This window comes from Lytechinus variegatus, chromosome 14, assembly GCF_018143015.1.
Source record: "Lytechinus variegatus isolate NC3 chromosome 14, Lvar_3.0, whole genome shotgun sequence".
In the NCBI taxonomy this organism is placed as follows: Eukaryota; Metazoa; Echinodermata; class Echinoidea; order Temnopleuroida; family Toxopneustidae; genus Lytechinus; species Lytechinus variegatus.
This window is the reverse complement of record NC_054753.1, coordinates 10,781,622-10,806,863: the sequence shown is the minus strand read 5'-3', so window position 1 is coordinate 10,806,863 and position 25,242 is coordinate 10,781,622. Positions and strand designations below refer to the sequence as shown.

The following is a 25,242-nucleotide window of genomic DNA, read 5'->3' as shown; positions in this document are numbered from 1 at the left end:
GCATAACCACTACATAACTCCATTTTGATACTGTATCTTTAAAAAAAAACTTGGGGGAAAACAAGAAAATACAAACTACTGTATGGGAGGAAAAGTTAAATCTCTACAAAAAGAGAAAATTTTGACTAATAACCACTGTTCAGATATGGCATCGCAATACTCAGCCTTCAGATACGACAAGAATGATTTTACTCATGTTATCAATCATACACAATTCACTTCATTTGGATAAAATTGTAACAAACTCATGACATGATCATTTCATCACGGTGTCAAGAGTTATATATGATATCATAATGGTTTGTCAGGATGTAATAAAGCATCTTTATGTTATAGTAATTTCTATCATAATTACATCTACTTAGACCCGTAACGGAGCTGATTTCTATGGTTAATTGCACAATTGTGTTCAATCGTGAAATTCAGCACAATCAAAACGCTGTGCTCTATATTGTGCTACCTATTCCTGGACCTGTGTGGCTGTTAACCTCTGCCAGTGCTGTCATGGGGGCTTGAATCCTATCTTCATGTGTCTAGCGCATTAACCATGAGACTATGATTCAACTGCAACACAACAGCTTCAACTAAAAGCTCAATGGGCTCTCACAGTAGAAGCAAACTTTTCCTGAACCTTTGCAGTTGTTTACCTCTGCCAGTTTTGTGATGGGGCTTGAACCCTGATCTTCACCTTTTTAGCGCATAGACCACTTGACTGTAATTCAACTGCAACAAAAACAGCTCATAATAACCACTCAAGAGTAGCCGTTACCTTTTATTGCACCTGTGTGGTGTTTTACTAGTGCCATAACGGGGCTCGGACCCTGATCTTCACATGTCTGGCGCATAGACCACTGGCCTACGATTCTGCTATGACAAACAGCTCGATGTGCACTCACTGTGGATGCCAACAGACGTACATCTATGCTCCTCATCCTATCAAAATCAGAAAAGTGATCGAATCCGACGACAAGACGATTCAATAAGCACTCACACTGGATGCTACCTTTTCCTGGACCTGTGGGGCCGTTTACCGGTTCTCCTCTTCGATGATTCCTTGTGTTCTCTTTGAGCTCTGAAGACCTGGCACATCCACTTCCCTGATCCCTCCTTGTAGCTGTGGACCAAAGTGTCAAGGTCCAGCGAAATATGGTGCTCAACATACTGCATACAAAAAAGGGAAAGAGAGAATGCATACATGTACATGAATCTCAATATATGGGACCTTGCCAAATTTTTATTCATGTTCAGCTGATGATAAGTGTCTAGGTCCAGTGAAAAACTGTACTCAACATTCTGGGTAAAAAATGCAGAGGAAAGGGAATATACGTTCATAAATATGAACACATGGGACCATGCTGAATTTAGAATATCTGCTGATAAACCAAATGGGTGTAGCCATTAAGGTGTTAAATGATTTGGGGAATTTAGACTAGCTAGGCCAAGTGGGAGTAGTCCATGTGGTGTTAGATGAATTGAGAATTAGACCATCTGGTATTAGACCAAGAGGGTGTAAAGATTATGAGGTTAGAGGGTTTGGGGATAAGATCATCTGACAGACCACATGGATATAAACCTTTCACCTCACCTCATCCCATTCTCCAGGCATCCTGAATGTCTTCAGGAGGTGTCCCGTTGGACAGTCATGGAGGGTCACGTGGCCGATTAGACTATTGGTATCAAAGTCTCTGGTAGCCATAGAAATAGCTAAGATGTCCATATCAGTTTCACAGCCGAAGTTATTAATCATCTGGAAAGGAAGAGAGTAAGAGGGTAAAACTAAAGAGAGAGAAAGAGAAAGGGGGGAGCCACCATCACAATTACCACCATCACCACCACAACCATCGCCAATACTATCATTACCATCCATCGTCATCACCACATCTACCATCACCGCCACTACCACTACCATCACCACCAATATCATTTTCACAATTGCCCTCATCATCACCAACACCCTTAACTGAATATCACATCAAAACCATCACTGTCCTGACCGTCATTACCAACATCATCAGCAACATTCTCACCACCAGCATCACACCCATCAACATCGCCATCATCACCCTCAACATCTTCATCAATGTGGGTTCATAGTTAACACCTCTACAAATATGGCAAAACCACTGATTACCTCCTCGCTGAATGCTTCATACATCGAGGCCTCCTCATCGTAAGAAAAATCGCCATACTGCCGATGCCTAATAAGTCTACCACTGCTTGACAACGATGTTCCCATTTCTTTCATTTTTCTCTCAAGCTTGCGATCGTCGCGGTAAGGCCAGGGGTTTATCACATGGTCCTCCACCAGCTCACTCCGCCCATCTTCATGTTGCTTGAATTTCAGTACACTGTGGGCGAAAAAGAGGGATATTTTTAGCCCTCATACATACATGTAATTTGAATCAAGAAACTTTTTATATCATTAGAACCATAAGCATCATCATTATCACCACCAATGTCATTGCCATATGATTCTTATCACCATCAAAGTATAATCATTGTAAATTTATTATCCTCCTAAGGACTGCTATTCATCAACATCACAATCAGTTCGTCCTTCCAAGGATCCAGTTGAGGCCAGCATCTAGACCACATTTTGCTGTCCTTGTCCCTAGCCTTGTGATTCAAAAAGTACTAGCCTCCACTACATCGCTGGTCCTAACAATTACAAGCTCCACCACCATCACCATTACAATCGACACAAATTCATCCATCATTGTCATAATCATGATAATCATAATCATCTTCATAATCACAATCAATCAGTCACAATCACAATCAGTCATAGTCACCATGACAGTCACAGTCAGAGCCTCAGTCACAATCACATAGCTGCCAACCTGAACAAAAATTCAACATTTTAGTATTTAAAAGCTGAAATTCAGCATTTGGTATCAAAGGTTATCAATACTTTCAAATAAATACAATTGAGCATCACGTAAACTTAAACAGTTAGTGGTGTGCACCTGTAAGGTTGCCCCTCTAGAGTGCTCTTATACACAACTGTTTAGTGATAGTTATGTTCCATATTTTGAAGGAATTTTTGTGTCAAAACGTTTTGGAGGTTTTCAGGAAACTGCTGGATTGGTTTGTTCAATTTTAATCTTGAGAATGACGATAATTTGAGTATGGATCTTTTTCTCCTGTCATAGGTAGAGTGTGCAAATCACTACATTACTGCCATAGTGATTTCTTGTAAGGAGTGACTTTTTGACTTACTGTGGATTACCACCAGGTATGAATAGAACTGTTTCTATTGCTCACCTTTCATGACTACTCAAACCTGAAACTAACAATGGCACTAAGTGGAACATCTTTTATTCTGTTCACCCTTCTATTGTGTTTGTTTGGCAATGGCCGGATTAAACACCCTGCATGCACCTTCAATGTCAAGTGGCCAGCAGTATATCTTTGCAAATATATGGGTACTCACATACCATATTATGATAACGCTTGTGCTACTTTTCAAGCTTCGTTAGTGATGGGGGGATATAAGCCCCAATCCTGGACCCGCCAATGTAACCACCACCGATAAGAATTTGAATTCTGATAAAGGAACATATCATATCCCCAAACACACAACTGAAGGTACACGAATATCATATAGTATCACACATTCTAGGAAAATCGGACATGAGTGTCTTCCGCGATTAGATCATGAAACATGGCAACGAATTCATGACCTTGGGATTGCTCGAAAGAGAAAAACCCATCGGGGGACCAAAGGAAAAGGAAGAAATATCCCCCCAAAGATGGTTAACTTTGCTCTAAAACAAATGCAATCTGAATCAGAATCTACAGTGAACCTAAATAACCCTATACCTGTACTACTTCGGCAACGAGATCAGCGAGTAAACATTAAAAGTAAAAGGAACCCCTGCTTTAAGAAAGTGGAATTGCTAAGTGATCATATTTCCTACGATATCCCGTCTGTATTCCTTAGTAACCTCCGATCTATTAATAATAAAATTGATGAATTGGAAACTGTTGCCTATGATTTAGATGCTGATGTCCTTGCTTTGACTGAAACATGGATTACTCAAGACACACCATCAGAATTATTGGAAATTCCTGGCTACGAAATGTTCACGAAATCAAGAATGGGTAGAAAAGGTGGAGGTGTCGCCCTCTACGTAAAACCAATGCTCAAACCAAAAGTTTTTCAAGTGGATATTCCGGATAATGTTGAAGCAAGATGGGTAATGCTTAGACCAAAACGACTCCCTCGTGAACTATCTTGCATTGTTATATGCGTTGTATATTTTCCACCTCAAAGTCCCTATGCTGACGAGTACATCAATCACTTAACAATCACGATTGATGACCTTTTAAGTCGGCATCCTGATGCAGGGATAGCAGTTGTTGGAGACATGAATGACTTAAACCTTTATCCTTTATTAGCTAATGACCGACTTAAGCAAGTTGTGAGCCAGCCTACCAGAGGAAATAACATACTCGACAAAATTGTTAGCAATTTCGATAAGTACTTTTTACCTACTCAAGTAGTTTCCCCGCTTGGCATGAGTGACCACAATTGCGTATTGTGGTCACCTTTTAAGCAACAAGTCAGACCGAAAAATGTTGTAAAGAGAAAAACAGTTCGTCCTCTTAAAGATAGCGGACTCCGATCATTTGGTCAATGGATAACTGAATATAATTGGGAATGTATATCTTCACTAAATGATCCAACGGACAAACATGAATTTATCTATAACACTGTTATGTCAAATTTAGACCTTTACTTACCTACAAAAGAAGTTCGCGTTGATAGCTGTGATAAACCCTAGATAACTTCACGACTGAAAAGTGATATACGAGCAAGACAGGACGCTTTCCACAGAGGCGAAAAAGAGCTGTGGCATCAACTCCGGAATAAAGTTATCCGTGCCCTGTCTGATGCAAAGCAGCATTATTACAACACACGGGTTAAAAATCTTAAGGCGGAAAATCCGGCTGCTTGGTACAAACAAATAAAAATACTTACCAAAAGAAGTATTGCTCCACCGACTATTACAGTACCAGATATTGATAGTGATGACCCTCTGAAGTTTAAAGAAGTTGCAACTGTAATCAATCAGCATTTTCTTGGAGTAGCTGCTGACCTACCTTCGCTAGATCAGCACTCTTTACCAGCCTTCTTACCTTCCCCTGTTACGTGTCCTCTAGTGCAGCCCTACGAGGTGTATAAAAAACTGAGACAAATGAACAGTGGCAAAGCAACAATTGACAACGATTTACCTGTCCGCATTGCTAAAGAATTTGCTTATGAGCTCTGCTTCCCACTCACTGATCTGATGAACTCGTCCTTCCAACAAGGAGTGGTACCCGCCCAATGGAAACTCTCACAAATAACCCCTATCCCAAAGTCCCGACCTGCAGTCATTGATAAACTTCGACCCATAGCTCTTACAAATAGTTTTGCAAAGATTGCAGAGTCATTCATTTCCAAATGGTTATTAGAAGATATTGTGTCTCATATTGATCCTAACCAATTCGGAAATCGCCCTGGTCTATCTACAGCACATTACTTAATCAAGTTATTGCATAATCTGTACGAAAATAGTGACAAGCCAAAATCGTTGTCAACCATTGTGTGCACAGACTTTAGTAAGGCATTTGATAGGCTCGACCACAATATCTTGGTTAGGAAACTGATTGATCTTAAAGTAAGGCCATGTCTCATTGAATGGGTGATCAGCTTCTTAGAATCTCGAAAACAATGTGTGAAATACCAGTCTATCCTATCCGAATATATGACCAGTAATGCCGGGGTACCCCAAGGTACTAAACTCGGACCAATTTTATTCCTTGTCATGGCAAATGATGCCCGTATGAATGTAGCGTTACCATATTTTAAGTATGTGGATGACCTAACCTTGTTGGATTGCCGTAAACATTCAGATCCTTCATTGTTGCAAGTTGTACTGGATGATCTTCAGAACTGGTCAACTCAAAACCACATGAGTCTAAATCCAACAAAATGTCTCACCATGGATGTTCAGTTCCTCAAAACTCCCAATCCTTCTACAATTCTCTCTATCAATGACTCAGTCCTTAAGAATGTCCAGTCAATGAAGATCCTTGGTGTTACAATACAATCTAGTCTTAAGTGGGATTTGCATATAACAGAAATTCTCAAAAAGTGTAACCAGAAATTGTACATGTTTAGGATGGTAAAACAATATGGCCTTTGTTTATCTGATATGAAAACAGTTTATGTGGGGTATATTCGCCCAATCATGGAATACTGTGTACCCGTTTTTAATGGATCTCTCACTAAAAAACAAGTCACTGACCTCGAACGAATTCAAAAACGAGTCTGTAGAATTATGCTTGGATCATTGTATACTACATATGCCGATGCTTGCCGAATTTGTAACCTTGATACCTTGGAATCTAGAAGAAAAAAATTATGCGCCGAATTTGCCAAATCTCTGGTAGAAAACCCCCATTGTTGCACTTGGTTACCACCTAAAAAGAAAGTTTACATGATGTTAAGAAACACCCCCAAATTCCAACAATTTAAATGCAAAACAAACCGCTATCGTAATAGTTCCCTGCCCTATCTTATCGATCTACTAAATGAAACTTAAGCAAAACATTTTTTTAAATATAATAAAGTAATAATGTACTTCAATTTTAGCTTATCATATGCCGAGATAAAAACACAATATCAATATATGGTTTGTTACTTTTGTTTTGTATGATACTGTATTTAATTTCCTTCCCTGGAATTAAATGATTTTTTTTTCTTCCTTGACCGAATCAATTTACTAGACTTAGTTTTATACTTCTCATGATCCTTTTACCTTACAATCTTATGTTTGCATGATTTACAATATTTATTTGTGTACCTTCATATGTTTTCCAGTTAGACGAGCAGGCCATTAAATTCCAAGTCCACTTTTGTTTCTTGATTTATAATTGTATTCTTATGCTTTGTCCTTTTCTCTCTCTGTCTCTCCCCCCTCTCTCTCAATCTCTTTATCTTTACTCTCATTTTTTATCTGTAACTGTTCTCCATTATATTATCTGTGCTTCTAATGTTACTTTGCGAGACATTATGTTATTTCGATATTGTGAATTCGAATTATAACGCAAACGTTTTACATATATGAATTGCAATTATTACATTTTTCGGTATATTTCGTTTTCCTACATATACACATGTATGATTCAGTTTCTTCTTCGTTTCTTTCTTTCATTTCCCTTACCTTCTGCCAACTCATTCAAGCCTTTTCATTCCCACTTCTCCACCCCATGATTTATCCTTTTCTAAACATCTCTCCCTCTCTCCCAATTTTCCTTTCTCTTATCCCATATGTCATCCTCTCCTTCCTTTCTATGTTTCTTTCTCTCTTGTTCTCTTTCTCTATGCCATCCTTTCAACCTTTAGTCTGTTAAAAGTTGTATTTAGTCTTAAGATGTAGTTATTTCATATTATTATGTAATTGAATTGTGAAAATGATGTGTAATCAAATTTTTTAACATTACAATTGTAAACTTCATGTAATTCAGCCTTTGGGCTGCGATATGTTGTTTTTGCCAATAAATACCATTTTACTACTACTACTACTACTACTTAAGAAATCATTGTTCTGCATGAAACCATATCAGTATTCTTCTCATTTTTCAGAACTCAATACTAAATATCCAAACTACTAGGCAGCTCTACAATCACAATCAGTCACAATCACAACCACAGTCACAGTCACAATCACAGTCACAACCACAATCACAGTCACAGTCACAATCACAACCACAATCACAGTCACAATCACAGTCACAACCACAGTCACAATCACAGTCACAATCACAATCACAACCACAATCACAATCACAACCACAGTCACAGTCACAATCACAGTCACAACCACAACCACAATCACAACCACAATCACAACCACAATCACAATCACAATCACAACCACAACCACAATCACAGTCACAATCACAATCACAACCACAATCACAGTCACAGTCACAATCACAATCACAGTCACAACCACAACCACAATCACAGTCACAATCACAGTCACAATCACAGTCACAATCACAACCACAATCACAGTCACAATCACAACCACAATCACAGTCACAATCACAACCACAATCACAGTCACAATCACAGTCACAATCACAGTCACAATCACAATCACAACCACAACCACAGTCACAATCACAGTCACAATCACAGTCACAATCACAACCAGTCACAATCACAGTCACAATCACAATCACAACCAGTCACAATCAAAGTCACAATCAGTCGCAATCACAATCACAACCACAATCACAGTCACAGTCACAATCACAATCACAGTCACAATCACAGTCACAATCACAACCAGTCACAATCACAGTCACAATCACAATCACAACCACAGTCACAATCACAGTCACAATCACAGTCACAATCACAGTCACAATCACAGTCACAATCACAGTCACAATCACAACCACAATCACAGTCTTCACTTTTATGTCTTACTCCCTTCAAAGCGCCTTGAGCATTTAATAAAAATGGAAAAGACACTATATAAATCATATATATTATTATTACAATCACAATCACAATTACAATCACAACCACAATCACAGTCACAATCAGTCACAGATAATTCACCGTCACAATCACAAACCCAATGATCACCATGATCATCATTATAATCAAAGTTGTAACGTACCTAAGGGAACGCATCTTAGTGTTGATGATGCGATCTGAACCATCATAATAGAAAAAAGATGTGGGCATGCCATTGTCCGCAGCTACAATGTTACGTTCTAACGTTCCATTTATTGCCTAAAAAAACACAAGAGGAAACAAAGTGGAAAACTTCAGATGTGCAACCTTTTTTCATCAAATGTATATCTGTAAACAAATAATCAGAAAAAAGACTTGTTTACTTCGTATAAGACCTGCATGTGACATCACATAGTCCAAGAGACCGAAGAACGCCCTCACTCAGAGGACAGGTGAGGTTGCAAAGAGGATAGTCATGCACACACGATCATGAGAAAATTCAGACGAATTTCAGACTTTTTACTGCCAAAAATCTTTCTACAATTGTACATGTTTGAATTATGGGATGTTCTTAATGCAGTAATCGATACAAGGACTTGTCCTTCTACTGCATACTGACACTTTTCTTGCATAACAGCGAATACTTGTATCAATTATCCAAAAGCAGCAGGAATAGTGTTAAGTGTATGCATAAAGAGTTGAAAATATGAAATTTCTTGTTTTACTGAACAAGTTCCTTATGCCCAGTTTACCCGAACACGGGTATAGGATGCGTTGCCAACGTCACTGTTAATCCTCTAACATCGTTTTTAAATAATAAGCTGCTGATGTCAATGTTCTATAAATTGAAAAATTTAATTTTAATTTATGACCATGTTACACTGGCAAATGAATCTGATAATCAAGAAGGGTTTTTTTTTCGTATAAATTCACCTAAGATGTCTAGTTTACTGCTGAGTTTTTTTTTTCAGCATAAACAACTTCCAAATTTGATCAATGACATCCTAATTTTGTCACCTGGACCCCATCTGTGGAAGAGCCGTGGTGTAGTGGTTCCGACTCTCGCCTTGTAAACAGAGGGTCGTGTGTTCGAATCCCACCGCGGTCTAGCGTCCTTTGGCAAGGCATTCATCCACACTTTGCCACTCTCGACCCAGGTGCTAAATGGGTACCCGGTAGGATGCGAAAGATATTGTATGTTTGATTTTGCCAGCGCCATAAGGTGGCTGCGATGAATGCAAGGAATGCTCCCCAGAAAGTGGAAATTGTGCACTTTTCGTGCTTGATTGAAATGAATCCAGTGACCGGGGTAATAATATGCTGTAACGCGCTTTGGGCCATTCTGGGAAAAGCGCTTTTTAAAAATTGGCTATTATTATTATTATTATTATTATCTAACAAAGAATTACAATTGATCCAGTAGGGACAGTGATTTTCCGCTATTGCGGAAAACGGACGGAATTCACGGAATCGGCTGTTTGAAACGGAAAGTGGCTTTTCAAACGGAAAACATGTTTTTTTTCTCAAAATGCACAAAATGGCAACAGAAATTAATCCCAAATCCTCAACAAAATACGAATATCAACTGAAAAAACACGATCTCACTTTGCAACAATCATGACAATCAACACATCGTAACTACACCTTAATTGACCAATCAGAGAATGGCTAACGTGCTGTCTTTAACGGGACGTAAGAAACGTCTACACTCGAGCCTGTCCATCACTCGATCGTATCCAAATTAGTTTACACTCACGTCCGCATATAAGGCATAATACGGAGGTTTGTTGCTGCCCTCTGCGTTCGGTCATAATATAATGATCATGGTGATTCATCAAATCCAAAATGGCGGATATTCGGAAGTCGTCGACTGCTCAAAACGATGTCCGAAAAGTTCCCAAATCAGCGATAAAATCCCATTTAACAATAAAATAATGCTATGAAAGGTGAGAATGTACTCATTTTGATTATGTTTCTCTAAATAGTTTTTGAGCTCGAATCTCTTCGATTAAATGCATTTTAAAGCGATGTTAGTACATTGGTAGATGCAAATTTTGAGCAGCGCTAGTATTTTGACATCGCTACTCGTTGCGTATTGGTTTTCTATGTAAACGGAATTGTCAATTTTTCTTGTACAAAAAGTCTATGAAGAAACGGAATTTCCATTTTCAGACATGCTGAAACGGAATTTGAAATTTTCTGAAACGGAAAAGGCAATTTTTAGAAACGGAAAATCACTGTCCCTAATCCAATCAAACTCAAGTATATGAAAATCCATAAACATCAAAATTCTTTCTTCAGAAAATTTCCAAAATGTCCTTTGTAAACAAAGAGAAGCACACTGCATTTAAGATAAGCTATGAATATATGAATATACAGCATATCTAGGAAATATTTTGAAGAAACATGCATTTTAGATGTTGGCGTTGTTGGCATTCATTAGTTATGGTCGATCGGATCAATCGCAACTATGGACGGCCAGCAATATCAACATCTATTATGCATATTTGTTCAAAATATTTTCTGGCTATGATGTATATTCATGCATTCATCGTTGTTTTAAGAATTCACTGTGTTTCTCTTTGATTACAAAGGACATTGTGAGTTGCGATTGATCCGATCATTGCAACTATGGAAAGCAAAGCCAGCAAAGTCAACATATGGAATGCATGTTTGTTCAAAAATTGTTCTAGATATGAATGTATATCCATAAAGTCATTTGTTTCTTGACAATTTGGTGTGTTTTCCTTTGTTAACAAAGGACATTTTGCAAATTTCCTGTAGAAAAAATTATGACACTGATGGATTCCCATAGAGTTACAATCGATTGGATCAATCATAACTCTTTGTAAGACTGGGCCCTGGTCTATGCCAAATCTTTCTTTCTTAGAATTTGAATGCACATCATCTTCATTTGAAAAGTGTTGGTGCTTATCCTTATGAGACATAAGAAAGGTCATTTGAGAAAAGTTGCTCATAAGCAAACTCAAACTGGCTCATTCATATTATTGACCCTTTACCAAATGCTGTACAACAATAAGTTGATTACTTACCAGTTCCTTGTTTTCTAGACTATAGACCATGATCTCGCTGGGATCTCCCCTTTGCGTTGGCGGTGAAATCATGAAATGCCAGGGGAATCCCCCAAACTTGATATCGTGCTCAAAACAACGCACTTCAAATAGCACTGCTGGTTTCTCTACAAATTTAAGACACAAAATAATAATTTATACTATAGGGTCATGAGGTTTTCTGCATGTAACGCAGAATGGACATATTTACATTCCAGTTCTTCACCCATCGCCTACTGGAATCGCTATTCCCTTTACAAAGCCTAAGAGAATTACAGAATTCAGAAACCAAGATTTAACACAAAAACTATGGGGTACCACCCGTGCTGAAGGGTCATTCTCAGAAAGATGTCACTGTTCATTGTCCCAGCCATCGTTCCGCAAGATCTATACTATAGTTCATGTAAAAATGTCAAGCATTTTATTGGACCTGCATATCACATTTTTTTTGCCTCCATGATAATAGGCTTGCCCATTTAACCAATAACATTTTGAATTATCAAACATTTTTAGGGTAAGCACTTAAAACCACAGTTTCCTTTTACTGAGACAACGCATACATCGTTATAATGCATAGGATATGATTTCTCATGCTGTATGAAAAAAAAATCTCAAATCCATTTTGGCAAAGTTTTTTGGTGAGTTTTCTAGTCAGGCAGAAATTATGTTGATGAATCTTCTTTTACCTGTGAGTTTGAGTGTGATAGGTATTCCATGAGGAAACCCCCCAATCTTGCATCCTTCTGCGTCACCATTTGGAAAGTCATCTCCTAGACGAAGTTCACTAGGGTGCTGTGAAGAAGGAAGTTGTGGAAAATTTGTTTATAAGGTTTTAAGAAAAAGGTGTTTTGGGGTAACAATAGAAGAATTGAAATAAATAGCCTCTGTTGATGTAAAAAAAAAATTAAAAAAAGTTGCACACAACTTTACAAACATCTGGAATATATTCTTATGTGCTAAGTCAGCTACATAGGGTATATATGAGGAGGCGCGATAGCTCAGTCAGAAGAGCAGGAGTTTCAGATTCCAGTGACCCGGGTTCGATTCCCACTTGGTGTACTAGTGCCCTCTGGTAAGGCATTTAAATCCTCATTACCAGGTCCCTCGGAGAGATCCTTAAGCCGTCGGTCCTCTGGTTGCTTGCTTACAAGCATTCATGCTTTCTTAGCAATAGGGTAAAAAAAATCACCATATCATGTAGTATAAGGGTCACCAGTCGTATGTCAAGTCATGCGTATTATGAACCACTTTATGAAACGGCCAAACGGAATAGTTCATTTCTCCCAAGTACAAACCATAAACAGAACACAGTGCGCTTGGAAAATTCCGTAGAAAGCGCTTTATGAACATTATTATTCAACAAAAACAATAAACTTCACTAAATTATTATACATTATTATACTTGGTCTCACAGATTAAATGACGGCTTGACATCACAAAAAAATTGGCCTACATAATATGTATCTTACCTCGTCTAGTATTCTCTCAAGGCTGTAGAATCGGACAAGCCCTCGTTGGTGAGCAGTGAACAGGATGTTGCCTCCATCTAGATGGGCACCAGTAGTATCACTACCAAACACCTATAAAGGTTAAATTTAAATTGATACTCATTTATCCCAGGGGGGGCCACTTACATTGACGAATGGATACCATGCGCGACCAAAAAAACAAATAAAAGGATGTCTTTTTCACGATAGGGCACGTTACGTATGTAACGTGATAAGGGTGTCAAAAACACAAAAATTACGAAAAAAAGGTTATCTATTTCGCTAGGAAAATTAAGTGTTTAGGGTCAAATTTGCCGGGATGATAAAACAAAATTAAAATGTTTTATAAAGGATGTCCTTCATGCGCCAACACTTCGTGTTTAGAGTCCGATTTGCGCGAGGTGTAGAAGGTGGGGTCGTACTAAACCAAATAAGGCAAAGCCAACGACCGAAGGACCCGTAACAATAAAACATTCCTGTACTTGTTTAGGAGTTCATTTCAGGGAATATTTGCCAAGAGTATCATTTTGTTTCCAATACTTGTTAAGGGTAGGGTTTCACACGCCAATACTTGTTAAGGGGTGCAATTTGAGAATATGGAAATTACGTGTTTAGGGTGCTTTTCGAGATCCCATGGTCGCGCATGGTATCCACTCCTGAATGGAAGTGCCGCCCCCCCAGGCATTGATCAAATGGGAAAATATGCAAAATACATGATTTCAATCAATTTGAATGATTTCAGCTCAAAACTGTTATTGCAAGTTTTAATTATTGGACTGAAGTAGGATAAAACAGATTTTGTCAGCTGAAACATTTTATTTCTTTATGAAAATGCTCCCCACCGAACTATCATAGGAAGGAGAAACCTACAGGTTCCTTAACATGAATAAGCCATGTAAATCATGTCAATGGAGGGGATCATTTCATGAAACAAAATAGTGATTTCCACTAACAACTGATATAAGCTACTGCAATATCCACATCTAATTGGCTCAGAACAAATTAGACAGTGAAAACCGCCATTTTTAATCATAAAATGCTTATGAGAACTCACCCTACGATCAATCTCCATGCATGCTTTCAACTCTAATGGATAGATGGTGAATACGGCCATTGTAAGAAGAATGTTGGATTGGACATCAGCCTGAAAAGAATAATTACAATATTGTTCGTTAGTTCAAATTATCGATTGTAATTAGAAAGTGGAGATAAATAAATCAACACCATGATGTAAAACAGCTGTGCTGATCAAGTTTTCATCCTGTATAAATAAATTCAAATACAAAATAAAAATAAATAAATAAATGAAAAATATAAAATAACAAAAAACCTTTAAAAAATAACAAAAAATAAAAAGTGAATAAAAAATAAAATAAATAAACAAAGAGACAATTGAAATAATAAATAATTGTGTGATGTAAATGAAGTAAATTAATCAACTCCTCTTTGTGCCCCCCTTCCCCACTGGTCATGTGAATTGTAGAACACAAAATACCATGCCTCTTCTTCATTACATCATGAATAATGATTTCCAAACATTTGTGGAAAAAGGATTAGAGTTTAATTATTTGCTGATTTGAAGAAAAAAAATATTTTCATATTTTTTTCAAAGCTTTCTTATTTGCCAATTTTGTTTTAAATACTTTCATATTCCTGAATAGAATAGGCTATTATTTTTTTACATTATAAGACATCTCAAGTGGCAAAAGTCTGTGCCATGACCTTTAGCAGGAATCCAAGTATTAAAGAATTTTTGAGTTTTACAGTAACATTTCCCATTGTTTTATCAAAAATGAATGAGAAATTAGCTATAAAAGTATGCTAGCAGAATTCCTGCATGAAAGACGCACCTCTGACATCAGTTAAGGTATCTAATGAAGTTCACTTACTGCTCTCATGAATTGATTAGTTTGTGATTTGGTTGTCTTGACAATAAATGAAAACCCCTCCGCATTCCAATTGAGATAGCTGCAAAGAGAAAAGACGAATGAGTATCAGTTTGGAGAAACCCTTAATTTGAAAATCTCACGCTGATGCACCCAAGGCTTCACTACCATCCTGCCTGTGGGGAATCTACAGGTAGGACTATGGTATGCCAATGCTGTACACAGCACACAATTTTAAAAAATATTAAAATATCACTTTTGTGACAAAAAATACTAATTTCCAGACAGTTTCAATTTATTTTTCATTAGCAACTTGGTGATTTTTGTATTCACCAGAGCGCTCGAAAACTTGAATTCCGGGCATATTTTTGCGTACGCCCTCTGTTGGTGGAAAGTAATATGGCAAGACAATTGTAGATTTTCAATCTAAATTTTTAATTAAGTAAAATAACCTTATTTCACTACACAGGGAGGAGTAACAGAACAAGGTTATATAATAACCTGTTTATAGAATGCGTGGGGCTGATGAACTTTCAAATTTTGAGTAATTCAAACTTTTAGATTAACTTTCCATATCTTGATGTAATGTCTGGGAATCTTAGAGGCAAGTATGCCAAAAAGTAGTTAAATTTGACAGAAAAATGGATGAAAACATAAAAAGTGAAATGGCCCTGAGACTTTCAATATCTGAAAACTCACTTCAGGATTTACCTGAATTGTTGTAAGAGAATTAGCAGGGTTCCAAGAGAAATTTTAAGAGAATTCCATGACTTTTCCTTGACTAAATTGCTGCTTTCCATGACATCCTAAGAGGTATGTAGAATTTGGGATGTTATAAAACTGGGAAAAATGGAAATCAATAATCATGAACACCAATTATAACAGCAGAGTATGATCACAGAGTATGAGAGTTGCGAGGCACGACAAACTGGAAAGCTCCATAGCCAAGAGGTAAATGCAATTCAATGACTTTTCCATGACTCTTCACAAATTTTCAAAAATCCCTGACTTTTCCCTGGCCACAAGTTTTGTCAGGATTTTCCATGACTGTGGGAACCCTGATTAGGGTGGAATTAAAACTGAATTGCACACACTAAGAATAGAAATAGTTTAGGAAAGACTTCCATATGTCCCCTCTACTAATTTTAAAAAGTACTTCCCCAAAACCCCCTTCTGTCTTTCTCTTTTTTCTTCTTTTTTTTCTTCTTACTTCCGGTGGGAACTTGGATTCGAACCTCTCGCTGCAGAACGAAGCATCTCCAGTCTGTCACCCTACTCACTGAGCTAGCAGGAATTGTTGAAAGCCATGGGTTTCATAACAATTATCAACCGATATTTAGTCTACTCTCCAAGAGTATTGGGTATTTATTTTTCTGACTAAATAAACCGATGCCATTGGGAATTACACACACTCGAATTTTTGACGGAATACAGCCATATTTTGGTATGTATCCGACTTTTCCTTCTTAAATCTCTTAGATATATGTTAGATAATTCTTGATAAACCTTCTCCATATTTTTTTTTCAATTTTAGTGGAGGGGACATATGGAAGTCTTGCCATAGGTTAAATCTCTAAAAACACTTACTTGAAGTTGAGTCGAGGGTGGAGGTAGACTGATTGAAGAACACGCCCTGTGTTGAGATCACGTCTTCTGATCCACTTATCTTTTGTCAGAGTGATAAGGTGTGGCCTGGTGTCGTCATTTGCATCCTCCTGTACACAATAATAATGGATATCTATATAGCGCCCTCTATCTTGGTAATTGATTCTGATAAGGTGCATTGTTATCTTTACTCTGGCTAATTGCTGCAGTTACATTTCCCCTACAGCTGAAGTATGGTGAGTCTAAAACAGCTGTTTTAACTTTTTCTGTACCAGCTACATATACGTGATTTGAATAAAATTAGATAAAACAAGTGTACAGCGGCAGTAGGGGAAACGTGACTGCAGGATTAGATCCGGCTGCCAATTGCAGCGCTGAGCTCATTCAATTAATGAATCCTGCGGGGTACCCATTCACCTCACCCGGGTTGAATGTAAGTAGCACATAACTTTGCAAACACATGGCAAACAGAAATGGACAAACATCACATCGCATGCCATAACATTAATATCATGTGTAATTGCTTGTGCACACAAGTGAATAAGTGATAACACAATTCCTTGATGCATGTATTTGCATAGCACATGATTAAAGCATAGAGCTATTAATAGCTCCATGATTAAAGTCACCGGCTACAGCAGTATATGATTACTGTACTAACCTCTAAATAAGTGTGAGAAAACACATACGAGAACAGCTACTAAATGCATCTTCCACAATTTCTTTTTAAACAAGTGCATACCTAGATACCAATAATGCACATAGCATTTCCACTTAAAAAGCAACAGTGAATAAAGAGAATAAAATAAATATACAATTGTACTGGTATAAGAACAAGTCTTTTAAAAATCTACAAATATGCAGAACAGGTGAACAAGTAGTCCATGTTCTAATATGGACCACTAAAAAGCAACACTGAATAAAGAGAATAAAATACGAAGCAGAGAATACAATGCACAGCTGGTATCACTGTACCTCCCAAGAAAGGCCCTTTATGAAATGTTATTTCATAGAATGTACTTAACAAAGTATGAATGAATACCATAACTTGAAATGCTACTTGCATACAATATGTATCGCTATGTCTGGGAGTGGCAAACCCCCTGACTAGCTTTCAGATGGTCAAGAAAAGCAAAGAGTATACATAACATTTGTCTATTGGACCAGTAGACAAAAGAAAAGTCTACATTGCAGGAAGTTTGGAACACTCATTGTCACCTATTCTACCTATTACTATTCAAAAAGTGAAAGAGAATAAAATGCACAGCTCTTTATTGTATCTCCAAGAAAGGCCCTTCATGGGCGTTTTCTGGATCAAGTAACAAAAATTCCTTTGAACCCATTGGTAATGAATGAATTACTCTAATACACAGAGTCAGATTTGCATGCATTCTTTGTTGCTATGTCTGGCATGCCTGCGACAAATATCATCATGTTGCCAAGATCTTATCAATGAATAATAATGACATTAATTGGAATTCTGTTTGCTTTTTCCCAATCGTTGCTGTCTGTCAAGCATAGGATCAAACACAGATTAACTGTAAGAAGCTAACACATCAATTGAATGCTAGGACTGACCTCCCTTCTTTGATATGGAAAAGAAATATTTATGAAAAAGATATCATACTAAAATATATAGAAATTCATTGTATACTCATATTGTGTATTTCTTTTCATTTTACAATATAAAGATATTGTACTTGGTAAGTGATTTGACAATAGCATTCCAAAAGTATTGTCTAAGTAAACCTAGGATAACTATACAAAGACAATGAGAATACCACCCGTTTTAAAGACTAGTCCACCCCAAGAAAGAGTTGATTTAAATAAATAAATAAAATCCAACAAGCATAACACTGAAAAATTCATGAAAATCGGATGTAAAATGACAAAGTTATGACATTTAAAAGTTTTGCTTAATTTTACAAAACAGTAATATGCACATCAATGAGGAGACTCATGACATCATCCACACACTATTTCTTTTTCATTTCATTATATCTAAATTTTCTTTTCATTGTCATGTGGAAAGAAAATCCTCCCTGAAAATCTGGTACTACCAGTGTTTCAATATTTTGTGATTCAGTCAAGTTGGTCATTATTGCCAAATCTGTAAAATATTGCACAATTCAAACAATAACAAAACAAAAGAAATAGTGAGGGACATCATCGACTCTCTCATTTGCATATAACTGTTTTGTGAAAAATAAGCAAAACTTTAAAATGCCATAATTTAATACTTTACATATCCGATTTCGATGGAATTTTTCAGAATTATGGTTGTTTGATTTTTCTCTATAAATCAAAATCAATATTTTTCTGGGGTAGACTTAACCTGTAACAGTTTTCTATAGATTGTCCCTAACCCTAACCCTACCAACTGAGCCAACACACCAGTTGGACATGGGCAAGTTTGTACAATTGACCTTTCATTTCTTCTATTAGAATAGGCAAATTTAAAAGCAAGATATTACATGAGCTAGCCTGACATAACAGGATGCACAAATTGTACAGACCAGGTGCCTAGAATAGCAAATCAATGAACACTTTATAAAGATATTTTGTTGCATTTCTACTTTAAAATGCATTCGCATGTTGTTATTGTAATGAACTTGGCCAACTTTTAAATACCAGTTGTACTGATCGCATCGTTGCTTTCCAGTGGAAACATGGAAAGAAACACATTTAAATGGAATATCATGAATAATGAAGACATTAGAGTAGGTGCTTATCTAATTATATATAAAACCACCATGCCCTTAAGAGTTCAAATGATCTTCTTCTGATCATGCGCAGAAGAATGGAACTCCGATCTGGCTTATTGCTCCCCCTAATACCTTATTGTAAATTCAAACATACCGGATGGAATTCACACACAAGGGCATCTTCAACCTTCTCTTTGGCTGGGACCTTGGGAAGCTTGTAGAGACGCGATGGTTTTCCATTGTGACCACACCTACGTAAAAAAAAAGTAGATGATCAAAGAAAGCCTGTGGTGGTCAACTCAATGTGTTTCATCATAAGATTACTCTAAGTCAAAGTCAAAGCAGATTCATTAAGACCAGGGATCGATATGCTCTTTACTTTCAACCAGACTTAAATAAGACAAGTCGATGCAGGATGTACAGTTCATATATATACATTTATTAATTAAAGATGATTACTTGATGATAATGGCAAATACATGAGTAAGTCTGATGGTGACTGTACTCTGAAGATGAAGATAATAAAAACGCTGCAAACTGATGAAGTATACTTTTCTGTAGCTCTAAACTCCAATCTCTTTTCTGTAAACCAATATGCAATCTGATTTGTTTCTAAGTGAACCCCTTTTATATTGGTCTGGTCCAGACTCTTTACAGCCAAACAGGTGTTGGTCAACCTTGGAGGCTTGACCAAAACAATCTATGCTCATAACTTTACTCTGAATTGGGGGAGTTGACCTTTTAGGGAGAACATGAAATGCAGTGAATAGAAAACCCTTAAAATGTGTGTGTGTCAGAAGTTTAGCTGGAAGAAGAATAAGTTATACTTTCTTAAGAAAGTTGGAGCTGGTATAATTCCTGTACAAGTATTGATTAAGTATTGATTATGTCTTGATATATTATTGAATAGGTGAGATATGTCTTATCATCACATAACATTAAATTACATCCATGTACCGGTTGCATGTGGTGCAATGTACATGTACATGTACAATCATAACCAATCACAACATCGGCACAATCATGAATTATAGGGCCTTCTTTGACACTTGTGTCTTCTCTCTTCTCCTTTGTTTCTCACATTAATTTATTGAGCATGAAATCAAAATATGTGTGTCAAATAATAGCTTTATCTCAGAAAAGATGTAAACAGTTCATGCAATATCATTAATGTACAAGTGTAGTGCAATTTCACTAAAATCGTCTCTGCAAAACAAATGTCAACAACTAATTCATTAGTCACTTTAATGCTAAGAATGCAATAAACAAATCTTACCAAGAAAAGCATCTTGTGTAGTTGTCAGCATAGAGACGATTGCTGTGACAAAAATAAGTTAGAGAAAATACTCCACGAGTTGGATTACTGACAAAATCAAAACATCTTTTTTCTTTATAGTGTCAATGGTTCCTCATGAGCCATTCGCTAGTGGGGTTTTTTTATATTGTTTTGTTAAAAATACAACAAAATCTAAAACTGCCAACTGCATGAAATCCTATCTCCAAGGAAATCGCTACAATTTTAAGACATCTAACTCAGCAATTAGAATCACTACATTAACATTATTTTGTTTACATGGTTGAATAAATTATTGGAGGCATGAAATAAACAACAAAATACATGTAATAATAGTTTTCATGCATTTCTTTTGATTACCAGCTGAGTATTTTTCTCACAAACACTCAAAATTCTCAATCTTACATCAATTTTCATGCAGAAAAGATCTTTTTTTTAGTTTTCCAAAATCACTATTTACACTTAGAACTTTTTTTTTTTATAATTGACACACAGAAAATATAACTCAAAATATTAGTGCTTAAAAAGGTGGAAATGCAAGTCATGTTTTTTGTCATGAATTTGTGAACATCTATTATTTGGCAATGGCTGCTTTGTTATTTAAGATACATAGCCATAGCTTCAACCCCCTTCATACTACACTGATCTCACTCAGCAACAATGACCACCACTTCCTACTCCCCTTTACCCCAAACTTAACATTTGTTACTTGCATCCTTCTAAAACTCGATAAAACTCTAACCTTTCATAAGATACTAAGCTTGATGACTGCATTTGCCACACTTGCTTGAAATTGACATCATCCTGAAAAAAAACCACACGGTTGACATTTAGAGAATCAATGGTTCATCTAAAATGTAACCAGCCACTCCAAAACAATTGGTCACCAGGAAAGGTTCTCTGTAAATAGCCAAAATAGTAATTTGGTCTTTAAAATTGAGTAACTCTTTATACAGTCAAAATTTGTAAAGTTAAATGAAATTTAAGATAGAAGACTTTCTTTGACACCACTTTTCTGAAGACTTCTTGGAAGTTTCACCAAGATTGCACAGTGTGCATACTCATGCTTGAGAGAAAAACATACAAATCATGCAGGCCTTAAATATTTTGGATAAGTTATTGTGATGTGATAAGACGTGACATTTTGCAGATTCAATGATGCAGACAACTATAAGTAATTTAATGTTAATATTTACACAAGAATATCCACTGATTGGAAGAAATTGTATGTACAGTATACCTGTATGCAGTAGAAAAAAAAGAAATACCGGTACTATAATTAAATTTGACCATAATAATGAAAATAACCACTGAGCCAAATATTCAACCCTTTTTGTGTTTTCTTTATTTTTCTCTGTAACTTTAAATCATTTTTTTTTAATTCTTGGTCATAGAACACTTTCATGATTTTGGCCTTTTGCCCCAAACAAAAAGTAAAAAAATTTGGGACATCATCCTGTAATAATCAAAATCTTGTCTACAATTACACCTCTTGCACTGATGCAAATGCGAAACGATCTTAAGTCCATCTTGTGAATGTTTGTGATTGAGCTGTGATTTCTACGCATGCCATGCGCGATTTGCGTTTGCAGCGTTTTGGAATTGTCAATGAATTAATGTGTGAGGAACCCGATACTGGCTCTAAATCACCAATTTTGAGACTAACCAGAGGATGGATATGGAGTGAAATTAGAATGAAAAGTAAGAAGGGACTTAATGGTAGACCAATTAGCAGTAGAAAAGTTGGCAATTGGATGAATTGGCATTAGCCATTTAATGGCATTATCAATGGCATAATGTATTTTAACCCCGTACTAGTGTGAGTGATTAGGCCTAACTTCACCAAGTTAGACCAATTGGAAATAAACCGCAACATTAAATTATCCCCCCCCCCCCCGAGTTGACTTCACGGTTCATGCCTCAACTTAATTTAGACCAAAAGCTTCAGTCTCTGTTATGTTGGTTCACTTGGTTGTTCAGCTGAACTCCGTTGGCTTCGCTCACCAATTAAAGAGACCAAAGTTCTAGCGTGATCTATACAGGGGACTCGATGGCCATATGTTTATTATAAGTTCGGATAAAACGGGAAGTGAAGTTGCGCGACAGCCGAGGTAAGTCACTGTTTTGTTCCTTTTAACTTGATTTTTTCCCCAATTTTGGAAATTAATGCCAAGACAAGAGGGAATATTAATTTGCATCTCGGTCGCATTAATTTTCAAAAGTTTGATTCATTAAAGACAAAAATTGAAGAGCCCCGACAGGTTGATTTTGCATTGTAAGTCCCCTAAATAAATGGTGGCTGCACGATAGTGAGCCGTCTGTGTACGAGGAGAAATAATAAAAAAGGCAGTGTATACAGCCACACGCGTGTGTCTTTACCATCCAGCCACACGCGTGTGGTTATATCCAGAACACCTATCTGTGGATACCGCCACACGCCGCCAGTAATAACAGTAAAACACGTACCGCGGTATGTAGGTCTGACCGTCTATATCACGATCAAAATAACCTCATTTCTTCATTAAATTCTTACATTCTAAACTCCTTTGATTTCTTTAAATCGTTTCAATTTCATTCTCACCGTCTTCTTTCCTTGCTTTTCTTGTCTTGTTACAAAAGGCCGCCTGTTAAATAGCAAATTTCCACACTTTTTCTACTTGTGTTGATTCTACTGAATCTAGGCTATGTGCGCGTACGTACGAAACCCAAACTGTGTATGTCTACTACTGCGCTGCGCTAACGCTGTATGGGTCTGCCACCGCGAAGGAAGCCAGAATCGACACAAGTAGAAAAAGAGAATTTGCTGTTAAACAGACGACCGTTTGTAACAAGACAAGAAAAGCAAGGAGAGAAGACGGTGAGAATGAAACGATCTAAGGATATCAAAGGGGTTTAGAATGTAAGAATTTAATGAAGAAATGAGGTTATTTTGATCGTGATATAGACGGTCAGACATACGGTACGTGTTTTACTGTTATTACTGGCGGCGTGTGGCGGTATCCACAGATATGTGTTCTGGATATAACCACACGCGTGTGGCTGGATGGTAAAGACACACGCGTGTGGCTGTATACACTGCCAATAAAAAAATTTAAACAAATAAAAATGTTATTGTTAAACTCCTCGAAACAGCTACAGACGGCTGCCAGCTTGCAGCTGTCCGTTTTTACCTCAGGCTCAGTTCAGCTCACGAGTATAATCATGCAAGCACATCATCACACACACACACACTGACACAGGCATGCAAACGCTAGTACAACTACAACCAAATGCAAACATGCGGACGCCAGCCCTCGACCACGTGCCGTGGCCTGGCATCAGCTCTGCCAGGTCCAGGATAGCTGTAGGGCCAGGTGCGTTACCAACGGTCCCTTGATTGCTGTGCTCGCCGTTCGCACCCGGCGCGGTGAAAACAAGGCGCCGATCCGGTTTACAATTGTGCCTGAGCATGCAGTCTTGTGCACGTGCACAACCTTGTTACAAGGGTCGATATCACCATACCTGGCATATGAAATTCCTGACGATGCGATAATTCGTCCTCATTAGGTTTTGCATTCGTCTTTCCTTTGATCTGACCTGCAAAACTGCATTATTTAGAGGTTTCATCTTTTCAAGTCACACCAAAAACTGCTCATAACTCACACACGTACGTACACGTACGTACACGCAATAAAGTGACAAATAAAAAATGAAATATTTTCGAAGTTCCCGCGCTCGAGCTCCGGCTCCACCGGCGCGGTGCCGCTGTTCGGGTGGATGGTGATGAGAAAGCAAGGAGAGTGGGTGGTGAGTGGGGTCTAGGGGAGGGGTCAGTGGCGAATCAGGGGCACATATACCCCTAGCGCGACATTTAGGGGCACCAAGAGGAAAATGAAGGGAGAAAGGGGATGAAAATTAAAGACCTAGAGATTTTTTTTCTATTTCTGATGGAGGTATTTGATAAGAGTTGGAAGAGAAAACAATTTTTGCCCATGGCCATGCCTTGCATCATTGTCTGGAGGGGCAGAATTTGTAGTGCTTTCTCCAGATAGATGGCTACTAGGAGGGGTGTAATCAAATATGTAGCAATAATTACTATTTTTTGTTTTTATTTTTGTTTCACCTTTGAGATAGGGACCAGGAGCAGTTGCTTTATCACTGAACACAAAAGGCACTGCATAGTTTCCAATACCTTCCTAAAAAGGCAATTAAGTAATTTCTGTATTGTCTTATTAAAAAAAGAGAGTACAACACATGTTAATATAAAAAATATTCATTATTCACATACTGTACTGTATCATAGAATAACATAAGCATTTTTTAATCATTTCTATTTGATGATAAAGGCTTTTTATGATCAGATCATTGCATATTTTGCGAACTGCAAATTGGGGGACAGTCAAATGTGTACACATGCATGGCCAAATGATTTCCAAACACCCCCCTGAACAATTTTTTCGCAGGCTGTATTTACACATTTTGGCCCCTTAACAAGTAGTCACCAGAATATGACCCCGGGAAAAAACTTGGGGAGAAAAAAACGTTTGGCTAGTCTTAAAATAAGCTTTGGAAAAAAAATACCCTAAATACGTTTGACCCTGTGATAGATCATTGGCCAGTCTTTCAAAACTACCCTTTTTTAAAAAATCAGTGTTCTTGATACCCTTAATGGGTGCATGCCCGGCCTGCAT

General features: G+C 37.3%; 1 protein-coding gene across 1 annotated transcript; it reads right to left on the bottom strand.

Annotated features, from left to right (window-relative positions):
* Positions 1–209: 209 nt before the first annotated feature.
* LOC121427627 (DDB1- and CUL4-associated factor 17-like) lies at positions 210–24,213 on the bottom strand. The gene is made up of 14 exons (XM_041624127.1): positions 24,074–24,213; positions 21,315–21,376; positions 20,555–20,596; positions 19,433–19,529; positions 16,556–16,683; positions 14,972–15,050; positions 14,137–14,226; positions 13,065–13,175; positions 12,282–12,387; positions 11,578–11,723; positions 8,688–8,803; positions 2,132–2,348; positions 1,586–1,747; positions 210–1,161 (listed from the first exon to the last, which is right to left on the bottom strand). The coding sequence occupies exons 1-14, from the start codon at positions 24,176–24,178 to the stop codon at positions 1,000–1,002; spliced, it is 1,623 nt and encodes a 540-aa protein (XP_041480061.1). The 5' UTR covers positions 24,179–24,213; the 3' UTR covers positions 210–999.
* Positions 24,214–25,242: the final 1,029 nt, after the last annotated feature.